Raw genomic sequence first — 20,521 nt, 5'->3', positions numbered from 1 at the left:
ATGAAGTCAATAACAGCATGACAAAAAAGGGTCTCTGTGCAACAGCCAAGGAACAGTTCCACGCGCCATAGCTCTGGGAAGGGCCCTCAGGTTCAGCCTTTGCTACCGTGTTACCTGTGAAAGGAGAGGAAAGAGTTACAGAACTGACCAGAAAAAGGATGATCTCAGGTGCATTGTTACTGCAAAAGAACTGTGCACATGAACTGACAATGAATGAACTTGCCCCAGCCCCACCTCTATATCACACAGAGCAGCAGAATCTCTACAGAAATGTTAATTACATCTTATTTGATAGTATGATGGGGATTTGCAGATAAAGAATGGCAGATCACCATTAGATTTGCCACGAGCATCTCCTGGACATCTCCTGTTTTACTTGGCTTCATGTCATTCCCAACACCAATGCCTCCAGTACAAGTGTAGGATTTACATCCCAAAGGGCCATTCATGCAAACTGCTGCCCATTCCCAGGGGTCCATCCTATGGGAGGGAATCAGGGACCAGGCAGCACATGGGAATAAATTGTTCTTGCAGCAGAAATCTCCCCCAGCCAGCAGAACTCCCACAGGACCCTGGGGGGCTGCAGGGATGTGTTCAAGCCTTAATGCACACACAGGGTGCAGCTCTGGCTGCACAGTGAGGAGGGTCCTGCTGGATTTCCTGTCCTGGAAATGGATGAGAACAGGCAGCTGGAAGGAGGAGAGTTTTGTCAGCTCTGTCTGCAGTGTCTACATGTGTCACAAAACTAAACAGACACTCAGCATAGAGAAGTTTCTATTTCCTTCCCTGAGGGAACTGATGGAAGATGCAAATTCCTCAGCTTTGCACATTTTAACTGTCCCACTCAGACACTAACTATTCATCTAAATACTGAGTCGTGTCAGCAGCCTCCTCTGCTTCAAATATTTTAGTTACACTATTTTTGCTTATTTTCATGGAATGAAAAGACTGAGGACTTAAAGTTGATTAAATGACGTTTCCTCTATCAGTGTATAATTAACCTGTGGAAGCCACTGTCCCACGTAGCACTGATCCCAGGGTCTTAAAAAGCTTTAAAAATTGATTACAAATCCAAATGGTAATGAGATCATCTCTGGTGCATAACACAGAAAAAAATTAGGATGGAATGGATCTCAACTATTGTGTTTTAGACATAAGGCAACTATTAAATTGGAAAAAAATCATGGATGCACACAATTCCTGTAATTGTCCCAAAACCCAAAGGGTTTTGCTGTGTGTGATTTCAGCATCCCATTGCTGAGGGTCACAAGTGGCTGAACAGTCTGGGGTCTGACTGTTCAAATAGTCCTCTTTGTGTAAAATTTTAATAACATACCTAAGAAATATTTTGTTTGTTGATCTGAGACAAATCTTTGGTTCGTTTTCAAAATAAAAATATATGTTATGCCATATTTCCCTTTTCCCTGTGACAAGGGGAACTTGTCTTTCCATTCTAGCTTCCTTACAGCTGTCCAGAGGAAGGAAGAGGCAGCTGCCTGGATCTGACAATTCAGACATCAGTGCCAACATTAAAGTCTTTGCTCTGCCCCCCACCCCTTGAGTATCTGTCCAAGGCATCAAGGATAATTAAACCTCATTCAAAGGATAATTAACCTGACTCACTCTTCTCCAATAAAGTCCTTTTGGTGTAAACTGTCAGCTCTCTTCTGGTGGGTCCAGAGATGAAGTTGTCTTGTACAATATCTAGAGCTCTTGTTCACCAGTCTCACCCTGCAGTGTGATGCTACAATGCTACTCCTTATCTACAAATGAGTAGTTAAAAATCAGCTCTGGGAAAAAACTGAAAGGCTGAGGGTAATTTTTATCTTGCAGTAACTGAGTCCCAGTTATCCACATTGATTCCAAGGTTTGCAGGCCAAATTCCAGGTGTGGTGTCCACCACAGGAGATCAGCAGGACCCAGGCATGCTATAGACTACATCTTTATAGATTACACTTGATAAATAGCATTGGCCATAGAATCATAGAAAGGTTTGGGTTGAAAAGATCCTTGAAAGCCTTCTAGTTCCAGCCCTCTGCCACGAGCAGGGATGCCACTCATTTGTGCCACTGTGCAATGTCTACAGAGCACCAGTGCCACACCACAGCTGCCCAAAACATCCAATTTCCTCTCATCCATCAAGAAATCAGTGCAGATTTCACTCCTCAGAGCAGCCTTCACGAAACAACATTTGGTGACAGTATTGCTTATTAATTCAGACTGTAACCTAATGCAGAACATTCTTTCCCAGCTAGAAGAGGCTGTAAAGGGAAGAGCTGAGCATATGTCTCTCCTTGCTATTGCCTGCTAAAGACTCCTGGTTTATGATGTATTTAGACATGCAGTTTGCTGTGACTTGTTGAACTTCAATGCACTGAACTCATTTTAAATTGCTAAGCAGACAGAGGACATGATATTTTCTCTCCATTAATTAAGAAATAAGAAGACATTGCAAAGGTTTGGTTAAAAAAAAAAAAAATCAGGCCAGCTACAGGGTGGTCTGTAATTAGAAATATTCTGAACCAGCCTGATTTCCAGTGATGCTCAGTGTCATCAGTGCAGGTTCTCAACTACTCCCAAGCCAGACTGGTACTTTCAAAAGGTAAAAGGCTGTCCAGCACAGGAATCTAAGTTTATGTGACGGTGGTAAAGATCTTGGATCCCTTTACTCAGCCTGCAAATTGAAGAATTGGTTCTGGAACATGTTTATCCCTCCAGCACTGAGCACAATGAAACAATTTCTTTGGCTGACTGCAGACTGAATCAGGACCATTTTCAGTGTGACTGCAGGAGTGAAGGGGCAGTTCTGATCTAATATTTCCTCTCTGAGAGCAACTAATTAATCACAGCTTTCCAAAGCTTTGAGGAGGCCAAGACTGGTGCTCACACCCACAGACACAATGCAATAAGAGCAATCAGCAGACTGGCACCTTTAAATATAGGTGATCTCTGTACTTGCCTTTGTGGTTTTGACTTTATTTCCACTGCTGCAAGACCAACCTGAATAGTCTGGTAGTACTTTACAGTCCTCTCCATCCAAACAGGGGTTCATGTGACACCACCACTTCTGCAGGACAATGGAAGCTAGAAAAAAAGAAGCAGGAAAGAGAAACAATATATTTTTTGTCACCCTTGTTCTATTGCAGGAAGGTTGTCAGTGCCATGTTCAATTAGTTGATTTCAAAAGGTAAAATCAACAATTACTGGTTTAACAGTGAATTACATGGAGTGTGTTTGAGGTAAAAAAGTGACTAAAACACTTCACCTGCTCTCAGAAGGGTAAATGCCATATGTAAATGGTAGAGGTGGGCACCACCAGAGACTGACTCCAGCATTTGAACTGACCTCTGCAAGCGCCTTTCCATCTCCACAGGCTACAAAAATGACTTGTCTCCTTCATTTGCTTGCTTCAGTCAAGCACCTGATGTAAGGGGGAATGAAGCTGAGGCTTCTTATTTAAACCATACATGTATATGGCAGACTGGACAGAGAAATGCCAGTTTCTTCCTTCACTGAGTGAGAAAATAGAATTGCACAGAGATGTAAACCCCAGAGGTGTGTCAGCAAACACTGCAGGTAAGAATGGGGAAACATCTGGCAAGCACTAGAATATTGACTAAAAATCCATTTGCAATCACACTGCCACTTCTGCAGTATGTTCTGGAAGGCTACAGCTGTACATCTTAACTGGGCAAATTTATTAATTCTCTACCCTTAAGCCAATTTCTATTAAGAGCATGCCTAGTATTTTTAGAAATGTAGTCATGACCTTATAAACCTGCTGTTAACAACAGCACAAACACCTGCACACATTTCTCAGTTTTGCATTGTTCGTGGCACTCATCAAATCCCAGAAAACTGTTATGAAATCTATCAGAACACAATCCTACATAATCTATATTGGATTTCAAAATAAAATATGGCTTCAGATGTTGATTCAGCTAGTCTGCATTATGCTACTGTGTGCACAAACTATTGAATCACATGCCTTAAAAGATAACACATTCAGAAGAGATGAACAAAAATAATGGAGTCTACTTCTTGTAAAGCACTTTTTTCCCCTTTTAATTTCAAGACGTATTTGTTCTTCTGCAACCTTTAAATTGGGGTGTCAAGCAGGCAAGCTGACATCAGGATATTGCTGAAATGTTCATTCAATTACTTTTGTTTTGCACTTTTACTGAAAAGCATTATGATAAAATACACTTCTGGAACACAGCTTTGGCTTTCATAAACTAATCTTTCAGTCCTATAACACTACAAAATAAATGTATGAACTTTCACTAGCCATCTGGGTCTCAGATCATTTGCATCGATACTGATTGATTGTGGACAAAAAATGGGTGATACCTGGCTGTGCTTCCTGGGAAGTGAGAGATCATTTCTGATAAGGGCAGTAAAGGTAGAGTGAAAAACACCCAGAGGAGATGGCAGCACCCAGCAGGGCTTGGGGCACAGAGAAAAACACAAAACAAGGGGGTGTGGGATGGAAGGAGGCACCATGATCCTTCCTGGGGGAGTGGGAATGAGGAGTGGCAAGCCACAGATCTGCTGGGGCAAGCAGGGCTGGGTGATTTGAGGTGGGAGCACCAGGGACCAACCACAGCAGTGATCAACAGCAGAGAGATTGCTGCCCTATTCCAAATTATCACCACCACTGGATAAGGTCTGTAGTTCAATGAAAATAAAAAACAGCTACAAGCCAATTGCTTTAGAAAATATATAAAGTTTTTAAAGTTTTTTTTTTCTTATGCTTTGGGTGTATCCTTCCCTTTAAACTCAGGGCAAATTATAGGCAAATTAAACAAGCCTGCACTCAGGACAAACATGCTGGGAAAAGCCCCTAAATGTCTGTATCAGTCTGTAGTATGCAAATTGAGGACTCAAACAGTGTCTTGCTTTCACAGTGTAGGAGTCTACTGAAGGATATGTACAGAGTGGGAGAAAACCCATCAGATCCTGAGGCTGAGGAAAGGGAGTTTCAGCTTCTGTGCTGCAGCAACTCACTCTAGTCCCACATGCTGGCAAAAATAAGCAAAGCCTGCTAAGGCATTAGCCTAAGGAGTGAGGGGGAATCAAAGCCTTCCACTTGAAAAGTCAAAATCTCACATTCATAATATTTTGTTGCACTTAATTGCAACTATACTTGAAGAAAAAAACAGCTGTTAAATTCCTTCAGCAACTGTTGACTGAATCAAGCTTCTGCAGTGTTTATATATTTCTGCCATAGAATGCCAGTGTCACCTTTGCAGTCTCTAAATGAGTTTAAATTAAGGCCTGCCTTCTCTTATATAGAAGTCTTCTACATCTGTTATATGCAAAAGTATTTCTGCCACTTGATGTGTCACCTAAAAATGCAGAAGACACTTCTGATGTAACAAGAAAACTCCCTAAGAAAGTGCACTGTTAAACTAAACTGTATTGCTGAGTTATAAAGCATAAAAACACTAGGCATCTAAATTTTTTTTTAAAAATCTACTTTTTAAAAATATCTGTTTTGACAGCTTTGTAATAGGTAAAAAAAAATCAAAAAACAGATTCACATGTTTGCATAGAACATAGATTTACATAGAACATGTTTACATTAGGATAGAACATAGAGTTCTATGTCTGACACTAAATATTTCTGAATATTAGATTAGAATTGGACTTTGAAGCTTTTTTGGTTTATGTTTAAGTGAATTGGTTGCAATTTTACCTGCAAAAGAATAAAAATGGGATCTTGCTTATGAATTAATGAAATGAGGGATTTTAGAAACTTTAAGATTAAGAAAAAGTCTGTCCTGGAGTAGATTTACTAACTTAACCAGAGCAGCAACCCCTACAAAAAATAGGCAGATTAAATGGTGAGATACTGATCTAGAGAAAAGCTCTCCATGTCAGATGTCCCAGCACCATCTGCACTCCCAGTCTCAGGGTTGCATTTATTATCCAGTGAATTTTTAGCCAAGCTACTAATTCTTAAGACATCTGGAAGAGTTAATATCATAAGCTTGAATTTCTTGGCTTATGCTGCTTTCAAACTAGTTTTAGAGGAGAATTCTTCTGTGGGAAAAAATTAAGAAGTTTTATTGGCACAGACATGAAATGGACCAGCACATATATTAAGAGGATTAATTACACCAAGATTTATGCACAGGCTCATTATCATCAACACACAGAGATGTCTCTAAAATTAACAAAAGGAAGGATTACGCTTTTTGAGGCAGTGGGAAGTCAGACATCAAGGAGAATACACTCAAACAATCTTAGGGAGGCAGGAGTGAGCAGAGGCTCTCACTAGTGGAATATTTACCAATACAGCTGGACAGGACATGCCTGAGCTTGTCTGGCCCTTGGTGCTGAACCAAACAGCAGCACTGTGGTCTTTCACCCCAGAGACAACTCTGGCTGGCTGGGTGTGTGGTCTTTCACCCCAGAAACACCTTTGGCTGGCTGGATTTGTGGTGTTTCACTCCAGACACCTTTGGCTGGCTGGGTGTGTGGTGTTTTACCCCACAGACAATTTTGGCTGGCTGGGTGTGTGGTGTTTTACCCCACAGACAATTTTGGCTGGCTGGGTGTGTGGTGTTTCACCCCAGACACCTTTGGCTGGCTGGGTGTGTGGTGTTTCACCCCAGAGACACTTTTGGTTGGATATATGTGTGGTGTTTCACCCCACAGACACCTTTGGCTGGCTGGGCACATGGAGACAAGTCCAGGCCTGCAGGAGCTCTGGTGGCTGTGGGATGGAGCCTCGTCCCTTAAGAGGGTCTGCTCCTCAGGTTTACCTCTGGCAGAGAAGCTTTAAGGTGATAGTGAAGGAAAGGAGTTGGTTCTGATGGAGGGTTTGGATCAGAGCTTTATTCTGGCCCACAGGCCTCTGAACCCAACAACTGCTCCAACAGAACTCCCTGACCTTGTGGTTGCTGTTCCTTTTAACCCTGGGAAGAGGGCAGGGAAGGGGTAGGGAGCCACCAGCCAGGTACAGGAGGGGAGGTCTCAAGGTACAAAGGACACCTGGATGGCCCAGTGCCCCCCAGGGGTAGAGGGCATCCTTTGAATGCCAGGACACCCCTCTGGAATGCCAGGACTGACAGACAGTGCTGGGAGGGGTCAGAGAGGGGAAAGGAGAGGTGACTGACACACCTGGGAGGGAATCTTCAGGGGATGAACCCGAGGTTCTGAAGCAAACCCTGGAATGCCAAGGCAAGGCTCACCTTCCACGCAGGAGGGCTGAGCCCGCGTGGTGCCGGCCACCTGGCCCGGGAAGCAGGAGCACTTGACGGTCTGCGAGCGCTCCTCGATGCGGTTCTTGTTGCAGCACCGGTGCACGGCCACCACCTCACACGTCCCCTGCTTCACCTGGTGCTGGCCTAGCAATGCCAGAGGCAAGGGATGGAGACAAAAAACACATCAGTGTCTGTGAGAAACTGTCCAAGCAGGATGACTCTTGTGGCAGGGAGGAATGATGAGGAGGACTTCATCTTGGGGGTCACTGTCTGCCAGCACAGAAAGTCTAAAATTCTCAGCAGCCAGGGTTCCAACAGGATCTGGCTCATTCCCTGAGTTTATTTACTATTCTTATGAAATTAATTTTTGTAAGTCAGTTTTCCAATCTATCTTCCCTCACCCTTACAAAGCCAGAGCAGGTTGGAGCAATCAGTTAAATGATGAAGGCAAAACCACAGAGCACACCCATCTTCCTTTGTCTTCCTGACATCCATCAGATTTTATATTTAATTCTTTCCCTTCATAAATGGACACAGTGGATAGGCTAATATTTAATACAAGAGAGACATCTTAAACAGTAGGGAAACTTTTTAACACATCCACATGTAACCACTGCTTGCTATGCTTGTCATCACAAACAGGCTGGGAACAAGGTAGGCTGTAAAGCTGTCAGAGATAGTCAAGTTTTGTCCAAAAGAAAAACAAAAAAGCACACCCAAACTTTATGGATTTCTTCAGTTCCCTCACAGACCATTCCAAACAAACCTCTGATAAATATTTCTCAGGAGTCACTGTCCCTTATTTCTCCAAGCTGATTTTCCCCTCCCTTTCTCTTGCTCCTGCCTCCACATCTCACCTCACTACTCCTTGCAGCTGATCATTTTCCTTCACTGCCAAACTTCCTCTCCATCCTGCCTAAACCTCCTCTCAGAAACTCCACTTCACAAGCTCCTCAGCTCCTTGCATAAGTCATTTACATGTCCTCACTTGCCTGAGCAGCCTTCAAGTGCTTCATCTTGCATTTGTCTTGTCTTATTTAGAGTAGAGCCTTGAATGGCTCTTATCTGTGTTTGTAAAGCACCTTGTAAATTAACAGCACTACAGAGCAGGGTGAGTTATTTCATAAGAGAGGGAGACAGAGAGACAACACTGAGAATAACAAAAATAGTCACATCAAAGCAGCACAAGGTATGAGAAGAGAGACAGCCCAGATATTGGTGTAGGTGTGGCTGATATCAAAGGCACAGAGAATAAAGAAATGCAGGGGGAAGGCAAAGAACTCTCCACAAACAGACAATCCTCCAAGTGCCAAACCTGAGAGTTATCCTGCTTCTTCCTCTTCACTCCATGTTTGCCCTCTTTGGAGGGTTTTGTTTGGATATTTTGGGTTTTTTTCATTTTTTACAATAGTTGCTGCTAACTAACATCAGGCACACCTTTCCAAATTAAATTTTCCTGATGGATAAAGATCACGGTAATTTTTGTGCAGGAAATGTTATGACTTGATTGAGTGTGAAATCTTAACTTTCAAAAAGAGTTAGCAATGCAACTTAGGGTTTCTATGGGGGGCTCCTAAAACCAAAAAAAGTATTTAATACTTTTTTAAAAGTTGACTTGGGAGTGTTCCCTGCTGTGTATGTTTTGGTTTCACAAGTATTTCAAGCACTGCTGAAATACTTGTGAAAACACTTCACTGCCTGAATTTCGTTGCCAAATTTGTATTTATAACAACCTCAATGGACAAGAAACTATGCATATTCAATCTTGGAGTGGAAATGTGGTGTTCTACTTGAGCACTCAACTTTTTAAAAAATTATATATACAGAGATTTTTGGGTTTTTTTCCTTCTTTTCCCTGAGGACAAAGCTACACTACTTTTAAGCAAAATGTGCTACAGTAGAAAAATGTGTAAGATATTTTACAGCAAGTTGGCAAAATGCTGAAGACAACATAAAAGTATCTTACAGAGCCACTGTAATAAGTTTATTGGCAGACCCTGACTTTTCATGCAGGTACCTAATAATAAACATGGAAAAAATGAAAACAGCTACTAGCCAGGAGAACAGCAGCTTCTCTGTAAGTCAATATGGAAAACACACAAAAGAGAAAGCAAATTTCTCACTGCATCCCAAAGCATTGCTCCCCAAAATACCTGACATGACAATGCTTGAAAAAAAGGTGGCAAATGTTCTGACAGAAAACATTTTGTAAAAGGAGATTGTTATTTAAGAGAGGCTGTTAATTTAATGAGGTTATTTATTTATTAAATAAATTTAATATTTATTTCTTTATCTGTTTTTTTAGTGCTATAGCCTGAATCAAAACTCTTTGAAGTAAACAGGAGAAAATTTCCATTGGGTTCCTACAGTGCCCACTGTGTGGTCCTGCATTCACTGGAATCAGCAGCAGAGTTTCTATTTACTTCAGGAGAGCAAGGTTAGAGCCTGGTTGGTCTTTTGAGAATGAGATTTTATAAAGGAAGCAATAAAAAGCAAAAATTTTGAGCTGTTCAGGCCGCATATTTGTGTTTGCCACGTATCTCATCTGAAAAACCAAGTGGCCAGGTCTTGTCCTTAAGCAAAGTCACAATTCACCGGACATCAGATGCTGAGATAAGAGAAGCAGCCCTTTTTCCAGAAGGTGCATCATCAGGATGGACAAGATCCAGCTCCAAGGATCAATATGTAGCTGCAAGGATGTCTATTTTCCACCTCAAATCCTGCCTCCTTTAGGTGAACAGCCCTGTTAAGCCAATACCAAAGGAAATCAAACACGCTGGCCCTGAGCTTACAGCCCCAAAAACCTGGGGCTGCCTTTCAATTATCTTGTTTGACTTTTGAAGCAGTGACAGTGGTGCCCTGAAGTGCCAGGAGTCACCAGACACACTGCTGTTTGCAGAAGCTGAGATTAAGATACCTCCTGAAAGCAGCCCTGGCTTTAGGAGCTGTTTCACTGTCACATTCCTCTTTGGCACCTCCACGAGCAGGTGAGGGGAGGTGTCCCCTCTTCATCTCCTGGCAGGAGTGGGATGCCAGGTTTGAAAACACCACTGCCACACAAGGGAAGGCAGCACTCCCCTGCCTCACCCCTCGTGCACAGCTCTTTTGGAGTACAGCACTAAAAAGCCACAGACATCTGCATGCATCATTTGCATTAATTGGATTGCCCTTGTAATAATCTTTCCCCTCCTACATGCTCTCATCGATATTTCCTCCTGCTTGTTCACACACATCCTGACACTTTTTATGCTGTTGAGCACCATATGAATTTCTCCTTAATATTCAGACACATCTGTGAGCAGGTGCTGAACAAATGCTGAGGGTTAAAGTGGTGCCTTTCAGTCCTGCTTTTGCCAGTGCTCAGAAATCTAGAGGATAAACACTTGTTTGCAAAGTGGCTTTCACATTTGAGAAAACTCACAGAAAATCTTAACCAACCCCAGCTCAATCTATTCCTCCCTAGATCTACTGAAACCTGTTGTATCTGCATTCAGGTGCCCAACGGCAGCAAAAAGAAAGAATACAAGAATCCTCTCCTGCATGTTTTAATATTCATCTAGCACTAAATAAACCTTCACCTCAGGTTTAAAGTACACTTAACATGCAGCTGAGATTATACTGACAGAAACACTCAAGAAATGTCTTAAAATATTTTATAATTGATGGATTCTCTGGAAGCCAAGTCATTAGAAGAGCAGGGAGTGAAGAGTTTTCAAAATGTGAAGATCACAGTAAATGGATTCTATGCTGGACACATCAGGAAAGCCATTTCAGGGAGAAATGCAGTGAGAGGGAGGGAGAAAAGCTGTGGAGAGCAAAGCCCATAAATTCATAGCTCATCACCTGTAAACCTGCTCAGATCTGTGACTTCAGGGCTGTCGGTATTTGGGGTTGAAATTCGGTTCAATCTTCCCTTTTAAATAAGAACACTCTCCAGAGGGAGGAACATTTTATCAGCAGCAGGATCACAGGAAGGTCTCTGTCACAGAGCACATTCTGCATCCTGAAGGGAGAGCATGGTCCAGCCAGGCACAGAGCAGGACAGGGGATGGGTGTTGGGAACCACACAGCTCTGTGTTTCCTCCTATCAGGAAGTTTGGCACGTGTGTTTCTATCCATATCCTAATTTCTTTACAGCTTTTATTCTCCAGAAACACCAGTGCTGTTCTGGTTCACTAAGGACACTTTCTCTGTCTCCCAGTACAGGGCACAGACACAATGGGACAGGGCTCCCTGATGGAAGCAACCTCCAGGATTCTCCCTGCTGGGAATTTTTCTGCCTTCCATCATGAGATACCTACAGATGACAGCAGCCCTCAGGTCCCCAGGTCTAGAATGCTTCTAAATGACCTCAAGAAGTGGCCACATGAAGTTTTTGTGACCATTTCCTTGGCATCTGTAGGATTTTTTTCCCAGAAGAGTGTGCTGTGTAGAGCTGCAAGGCAGCCCCCCAGGATTTCACAGACCACAGACATCTCAGAAGAGCAAGAAAATACAAACCAGGGAGTTATTGGACTTGGACATTACAAGCCAACACAATGTTGTGAGTAGAGATGACTCAATAATCACTCCTGAACTGTTTATTCTCAGTGGTATTCTTAATATTCTCAGTATTATTCTTAGTACTTTATTTTCAACAAACATATTTGACAAGACCTTATTTTCACTTTCTTCATAGAAGTCAGAGGGCAGATACCAATTAATACTTCTAAAACTCTTTGAAATGCTCAAAAGAAAAGAGAGAAATACAATTATTGTTAATAAAATATCAAACATGGTAGTGATGCACTTCAAAACCACAGGGAACATATCAAAGAAAGAAGGAGGCTTTCAGAAGGTTGCTAACCAATTCTGTCCACATGCATTTCATCTCTGTGACTAATTCTGATCACTCCCAGGGAGTGCTGTCTCAATGCAATATACATGCAGGCAGCATGCCTCTACCAGAAATCCTGAACAAACGCCTCTTCCTTCTCATTTCTTGGCCAAAAAACATAAGGAAAAGACAAATTTAAAGGGAGTTTTTATCTCTGTTTCATAATCTGCCACCTCTGATGAAGGGAACTACTATGGTGTGGAGAGCAGCAAATCTGGAGTAGGATGAGCCCAGCTCAGCACATTCCTCAGAAAGCCTCAAAAGCAGCAAGCTTGGTCTGCACAAAATCAACTGCATCATTTATTTAAAGGGTGAGAGGATGGATGTCAATAGGAGGATGAACAGCTATGGAACTAAATATTGCAGACAACATTAAGAGAAACAAATGAGTTTAGAAGTCAGCCCTGATGCTGTTTGGAAGAGGAAAGCACTTTAAGAAGCTTGGTGCCAGTTTATCATCTGCCTTCATCTCATGGTGGCTTTTGCTTACAAATACATGGGCACAAGAAGCACACACCAGAAGGCAAACATTGTTAGGAAAACACAAACATTAGAGGAAATAACACTTGCTATTTTTCATATTCTTTGCCAAACATATTTACAAGAACCAATCCAGCTCACAGGGCAGGGTTTTTTGTGGAGTAAAAGTGGGAAAAGGCTGTTTCTAAAGATGACAAGTCTTCTCAAGAAAAGAAGCTAAAAGTCACTTGGAAAATAAAATTTACACACCATGTTAGAGGCTGAGAGAATCAGCAGAGCTTTTTCCCTACTACCATCGCATCAGCTACTGGATTTTTTTCATAATTTCACATTCATGTCACAAGGTTCTTCCTTAGATGCTCTCCTCCTTCAAGGGTATACAGTATAGATATATGTGTACACACACACTTTCTCAGAAATTGTCTCTGAATATACAAATCAGCCCAGTTCCACTTTTAAAGTTCAACCTTTTCACTTATGGGCAGTAAGGGAGTGCTCAGAGATAGTCCAGACCTGCCCCAAAAGCCCAGTTCAGCTGTTCTAGGAATAAATAGACAAGAAATATCTTCCCATAATCTACCCATGATAGTGGGCAAAGTAAGATGTAATGCACAAAAAAAAATCAAACAAAAACAAAAAAAAAAAAAAGGGGGAAAAAGAATCCTGTTTGCTAACCATTACTCTTAGAAACCTCAAATACACTGCAGGATTGTGATTCCTAGTGCTAACATCAGTAAGGGAAAAGCAAGCAAAGATACAGCCATTTTACAGATGTAGGAATAGAGGATGGAGCTTCCACAATGGGCATGTTTCAAACCAAAGAGTTTTTCTCACAATTTATAAAGTTACAGATTTTTGTTCTCATCAAGACATTTGTGATTTTTTCCTGGTGGAAACCAGCAGTGTGTTATTATGTGCAAAATTACAATAAGGATTTAAACTGGGGAATTAGGGAATCAGCCCTGAGCCACTTTAAGTTGTTTCAGGTGAGAACTAACACATGGGGTAAAAAACCAAACAGCTCTCAAAACAAGCACCTAAGTAGAAAGAAACACGAGAGGTAGAGTGGGGGTACCTCTGTATCTGAAAATAGGTGAGTGACCTCAAACCCTGATAATGAGACCCAAAGAGTTAATGAAATCATAACCCTTCAGAGCAGGGGAGGAAGCTGCTGACACAGCTGGAGAGAGCCATGTAACACAGAGAATTCTGTGCTGAGTGGCAGAGGTCACATCCATATGGAGATTAAAGTCCCCTGGCATAAGTAGCACAGGTGACCTTAGATCAGACACAAGCACAGAGACTTCTCCAAGGGATGAAGCATTAAATCTGAGTGGTCAATAAATCAAAACAGCTGAGAAGGTGCTGGAAATGCAAGGGGGAGGAGGGAAAAGCTGCTGCAAATGGGAAGGTGGATGAAGGGTGACCTGGAAGCAAAAACAAATTAAAACATGAGTGTCTCTATCTGCCAGGGAGCTCACTGAAGTCAATCAATGAGGACCTCTGCCTTTCAGCTGGGCACCAATATTCATCTGTTTAAGCACACACATCACTTGTACAGACAAAATCCAAGACTTAAAACCTCATAAGGCACCTCAGAGCCAAGCAGTGTTAATAATTTCCTGCAGGCAGCTTCCTGCTGTGGGGCTATTTTAGGTGAGGCAGAGGAGAAAATGCAAAGGAAAGATTTGGATTTCAATCATAACTTGTAGCAAATGAGCAACATTGTGCTCTCTAATATGGAAGAATTTCCCAGGTGTCCCATTAACATTCACTCCCGCTATTACATGTGGACCACTATTTTTCTCTCATTTGTTCCTTCCTTCACAAATTTATCATGAGAGAAAAGAAAGGGAATGAAACCAGTTCCCTGGAGAGATTTCTGCTTGCCTGAAGAAAGCAGGTACACACACAGCCATGCAGGCCAGGCTTATGGTTACCACTTTGTAAGCAAAAATTTAATTTTCTGCCTCAAGTGAGAGCTGATTTCCTCTTACAAAAGGGTTTTTCTTGCCATAGGAAAGCAAAAATAGCATATTTGGGACCACAGACTGAGAAAGGCAGTCCCATCCACATCAATAATGAAGCCATCCTGCCCAAGGTGTCACTAACACAGCCCTTGCAGCCACCAGGAGCTCACTGCCATTGCAGTTGCTCTCCACACCCAGTCTCAGGAATGTGCTTGTCTCAGAGCAGCTTATTGCTGCTCATCTATGGCATGACAGAAGTTCATTTAACAGTATCATAATCTTTAGGAAATTAAAATAAAAACAAGAACAAAAAACAAAAAAATCAAAACCTTTTAAGTCTGTCTCATGCATGCAACAAAATATATTTTGAGGATTAAGCCTTGTGGCTTTCTGAGCATTCCTCCAGCACCTGAAAAATCTAATGATCATTTCAGGCTTACTTGTGTAAAACAAACATTTGTAATCTACTAAACACCAGAGGTATTTTTAACCCAGTTCAAGGTCGTTCATCAGAAAAGAATGATATTTGTTTAGAGAATATGAAACACTAATTGTCCTCTAAGTCATTAGGCTCTGCAGATTAAGTAAATGGAAGCTGCCAGAAAACAAAGTAGATGTTTGGGGAAAAAAAGCATTCTCTGCATTTCAAGTGAAAATTAAATCTTTATTCTCACATCCAAATAGAATCAGTAAAACTGGGGAGAGCAACCAAGGAAACATGTACTGTACTCCATGTCACTGCTCAAAACAGCTCACACCTACAAGGCATAGAGATTCTGCTTTTCTGGGGTTTATTTTTATAATGCAAAGGTATATTTCCCTCCTTAAATTACTTTGATGGGACTATAGAATAATAGGACTTTGCCTGAATTTGATAGTTAAAGTAGGCAAATAAATAATTTTTCCTTAATTAACCCTCATTTGGCAATCTGTTCCAGAAAGATCTAGACATAACTGTTATCATTAAATGGTGTGGGTTATGAAACACTTCTGCTTGTCCTGTTTGACATTCTTAATTTAAAAGATGGGCTGTGAATCCCTCTTTCCACTAATTGCTCTGTGTTTATTAAAATCATAGAGCAGCATTTGTTGCCAGTGGAAGAACTGTAGAACTGTCTTTTGCAGAAACCAGAACCAGCAGATAAGACTGAATTTGAGTGATAGATTTCACTGCAGAAGTGGGATGGAGTTTTCATGTGACAGGCAAATCAGGCAAATGGAATTCTGAGGAATGTTACAAGCAATCAGAGCAGTTAATGCACTGGGCACCAGGCCACCAGCTCCTCAGCTGCTCTTTAATCCCTGGGAAAAGCCTCTGTCTTGATCACCAGTGATTAATTATTTTCAAAGTTTGTCTCATTTTATATCAGCTGTAATGATTACCTTGGGTTTATCTGATGGAATAGACAAGGAAAGCATCACAGCAGTCCAAATATAAGATCCAGCTGCCAGTTAAGCAATAACAGGACATAAAACTAAATTGAACAAATGCATTTTTAACTCTGAGTGGCATGAGGACTTCTAAGTGGTTTCAGCATGTACAGACTCTATCCAACCTGGCTGCACAGTTAATTGAACTTCAGTTATTTTTACTGCTAGGTCCAGAAGTGCAGAGCATAAGTGAGGTTTCCAGAATGTCAACAGACAATTTTTAGTCCGCACTGTTGAAACATGGGGGGTTTTCTTACACACACAAAAAAAACCAACCCACTGCAGACTGCCCAGCACTTCATGCTGCACTGTAACAGACACACAATAAAGTATAATCACAGTGAAATAAAGTGAGAATCAACCTGGTAACTGTTTCCCATAGACCCACATTTCAACTCCTGACCCCAACTTACACTGCTAATGATAGAATAATAATTTAAAGGTCAGAATTCAGAAGTTGTCAGAGTCTGTACATTTCCTATTTTATACTATTTGACTCTCTGTCAAAGCATCACCATTAATACTTCTTTTTCTTTTCAAGACTCTGCAACTCTCTTGAGCCTCTCAACTTTCACTTTTTAATCTTCTTTACCTAAGAATAAAGGTGCAAGACTAAAATTTTAACTTTCCAATTGCAGCCTGTAACCCAAGAAAATCCCAGAAGGGTGCAGTTCAAGAGCCAAATGTGGAGATCTCTGCTCAGTAACAGGGCATGCACAAGTGGGTGCTGCCACAACACACAAACTGTGCTGATCTCTCACCTTATTTCCTCCATGCCATTTATATTATTAACCCTATTATTTTATGCAGCAAAAAGTTGATTTTGAAGTCAGTGTACAGCTAGTTCTACATAAATTTAGCTTTTTTCATTTGGCAAATAGCAACAATCAAGACATTTCCCTCAGGCTTAAAATGTGAATTATTACAAAAAGGCTGCTCAAACCAGTAAAGACAGAGTGCTAACAGACCCTTCTCAGAAATGAAAGGGCTATCAGTTAAAACATTATATTTTTTGTTCCACTAATCCCATTCCAAGTACCCAAGAATCCAGCTCTTCTTCCATTCTTATTAAAATTGACAGTCCTTGACAACAATTCAGTAGATTTTCCATTTTAATTAAGCCATTCATCTTGAAGTGAAGAGTTAAAACATAACTTTATCATGGCACAGAAGCCACCATACCCTGGAATATGTACCACAAAAACAAACTGGAGAGTAGCATCAAAAGCTTCCCCCCACACCATATCATAGCTTTGACAGAAAAAGAGACTACAGCTCTGGGAGAAACTCTGAGTTTGATCCTTGAATCAAATTCAATCCTCACTGCCGTCCCTCAAAGGACTAAGAGAGCTCTTGACTCTTGCAGATTATTGTATTAGGAGGGGGGGTTTTTGACCCTGAGATGGAAATTTGCCCCCCAATAACTGAGCACATTTCTTTTGTGATGCAGCAGATGCAATAATAGCATTTCCCTGTGCCTGCAGGAAACCAGACAGACACTGGCTTAGCTCCAGGACACTTGACAAAGCACATTTGGATTAGAGGCTCAGAGGAGTTAGAATTGAAGGGGAAGTCTCAAATTCCCAAGGGCTTTTAAATGTCCCATTCTTGCTGTAATTTCAAATAGATTTGAAATTTCAAATAGATTTGAAATCTTGCTGTAATTTCAAATAGATTTCATTGCCAACATCCATGTTGGCAATGAAATCTATTTGAAATTACAGCAATTAGGTGTTTAAATAGCAGGAAGACACTTGGATATTTTTCTAGATGTTGGGCAGAAAAAAAGTAAATCATGCATGTAATTCTGAAAAGGAGATTCACTTCATTCACCACAGAAGAGAGGGATTGCTCCTTTTAGCAGGAACACTTGTCATAACTGGGCAAGTTGCAGAACCAATGTAGTGAAATTGTCCCTTGAAAGTGTCCCAGCCAGCTTGTCAGATTTGACAAAGTTGCATTCTTACCAGAAAACAACAGGCTTCCTCACCTGGGGAATTTTCCCTTGGCCCTAATAAGACTATCAGCAAATGCAGAGATGAATTAGAATAGTCATTAAGGAGACAGAGCATAAAGAATGAGCCACAGGAAAGGTCAGAGCAACGAGGGTGAATGAAGAAGAGCACGTGCCCTGTTACCACCATTGCAGATGAGGAGGAAACAACCAAGGGAGAGAAGCAGATGTTCCAGTTAAAGCCTTGCAAATTTCATGGCTGCTTTCAAGGATAATGGAGCAGCCATAGGTGGCAGGAGAGGACATCTCATTACCTTGTGCAGTGCTGGTGAGGCTCCCCCAAGAGCCATTGACTTTAACAGCAATGCTCCACCATCTCCTGTCTGAGGAAGTTAAAGGTGACCTGGCACAGTTGTCATTAGTTTCACTCTTTCCACAAGGATGGTACGCTAAATAAAGCAGTTGGGTTTCCCTCTTGAAGTCAGCATATTAAAAAGGGGAAACTATTAACAGGTTTCTTCTGATAGTATTCTCAAAAAAAAATTTTTTCAACTCACAGTTTATGTGGAGGTTTTCTACCCTGAAAAATTGTGTTGACTTTAACTCACTAGAAAACAGTTTCTGCCAGTGTGGTTGGCTTTTCTTGATCTCAAAACACACATTGCCTTGCAATATAAACTGTCAGAACAGTAGATAGCTTTGAAAATCCATGGACATTCTGAGATTATATTCAGTGTCCTTTTGATGCTTCCTTCAACTCAGTGTCTCTGCAGGGACAGGGTGGGAAGCAACCACTGTTGTCAATAGCTGTTCTTACAGAGCAGCAGCAGCTCCATAAAGGCACATTTCTCTGCAAGACCCCTTGCTTGAATGTCCTGAGAAGCCAAGAAAAGGTCAATTTAATCTGAAGTGAATGCCAGCAGCAGGAGGCAGTGAGAGCTGCATCAGTGCCACTGTCTGTGAGGAGCTGCCAGGTGCTCCACAGCCCTGTACAGCACACATGCCCATGGAAAAAGACTTCCCTTCCATTCCCACCTGCTCAACTCCTGTTATTTTCAAAGCTTCTCAGGATGCTGTGTGGGGTTGGACAGCCTCCCTCACACTGTTCTTGGAGCCTTTGAACGTGAACTTGTAGCAGACTCTGCTTTAAACACCAACTGCTGTCCTGCCTCCTGCTGCTGGGCTCCCTCCAGTGCCCATGCCAGAGCACTCGTGTTCAGCAGCATCATCACTGCCCAGCAGGCAGCTCCCAGCAGCAGGAACCTGCCCAGAACCACATTAATCTCCCTCAGTCAGCACAATCCAAGAAAACAGCAGAAATTCTGTCTCCTATCCGGATAAGAGGGAAGGAGACAGCCAAAGAGAAAACCACAGCCAGGGCCATTTTTCTTCAGTGAATTTGTACTTCTCAACAGCCCTGAGAGCTCCAGCTCACTGCAAAGCCAGCACCTGTCTGAGGGCACTTCCCAACTGCAGCAGGCAGATCTGGCTTAGGAACAACCTTGAGGTGAAAGGTTCTATATCTCCTTACCAATCCATCAAAGCTTCCTGATATCACATGATTGCATCTTGTAATTATTTGCAAGGGCCTCTTTTGAGCACAAGAAATTACAAGATTTTCTTCATAGTGACTATCCACCTTCAGAGCATGCAAGCCTGACCAGCTGAGATTAAACAATATAATTAACAGGTTGGTTTCTGCACTACCACTACCTGAAGAGAAGTCAGTTGTCAGCACACTGACAGTCCTGCCTAGCCCAGTTTAATTCTACCTTGGCAAACAGAACTTTCAAGGAGAATAACTCACCCACTTGAACTGCCAGGACTTTTCTTTAATGAAATAGTCTGAGTCTTGTAATGTAAAAATACCTACATTTCTGCATTTAATAAAAACATGTTTCGCTTAACAAATATTAAAAAAAATTATTGTTAGGGAACAGGCATGGTGGTATTCAACATGACAATGCAGAAATAGAATGGCTTTTCAAAAGTCTTTTGTTATTTCATATGTGATTAAGTACCTGCAAGATTTCTGTTTAAACACTTCTAACAAAGTCATTTACTTTTTACTCCTGAATTACAGGTGAAACATGTAATAATTTTAATGGCAGTCTCAAACAAATTTCTTCTTAGAATGCAAAAATGGCAGTACAGAATCTAAGGTGAAATTTCCCCTTTATTTTTGGGCAAAGGCTAAGGGAGAGACAAAAATAAAAATGTGGAAGACAAAAGACTCCAAAATTAGTATAAAATCTTACTGGGTTTAAAACAAGAAAATACAGCAAAGGACACATTCCACTGTGAATCAGTGGCTGTGATAAGGCAGGATACATCTAGAATGAATATTTTAATTTATTCTGAAATCAGTGGCAGATGGCCTGAGGTTATAATAAATATGTACACTTTGGAAGTAGCCTTAGCTGAGAAGGGATCCAGCTTCAGCAACAAAACCCCAGAAGAGCTCACTTACAAGCAAGAAAGTTTCTCACTATCCTGTTCCAAGCACTCTGTGTTCTGTAAGGCTGCAAAATGCTGATTTATCTTTAATCACAATTCAAAACTACACAGCACACCAGACCAGTGAGCTGACAGCAAACCT

General features: G+C 41.5%; 1 protein-coding gene across 1 annotated transcript in view; it reads right to left on the bottom strand.

Moving 5' to 3' along the window:
* Positions 1-2,932: 2,932 nt before the first annotated feature.
* Positions 2,933-20,521, bottom strand: part of TAFA4 (TAFA chemokine like family member 4) — a 40,694-nt gene continuing 23,105 nt past the window's right edge. Inside the window, exons 3-4 of the mRNA XM_030228044.2 lie at positions 7,200-7,355; positions 2,933-3,084 (exon numbers count right to left, since the gene is read on the bottom strand). Coding sequence (XP_030083904.2) covers positions 2,933-3,084; positions 7,200-7,355 — 308 coding nt within the window. The remainder of the gene's footprint in view (positions 3,085-7,199; positions 7,356-20,521) is intronic.

The sequence above is a fragment of the Serinus canaria genome, chromosome 12 (genome assembly GCF_022539315.1).
Source record: "Serinus canaria isolate serCan28SL12 chromosome 12, serCan2020, whole genome shotgun sequence".
Lineage (NCBI taxonomy): Eukaryota > Metazoa > Chordata > Aves > Passeriformes > Fringillidae > Serinus > Serinus canaria.
This window is presented reverse-complemented; position numbering and strand designations above follow the sequence as displayed.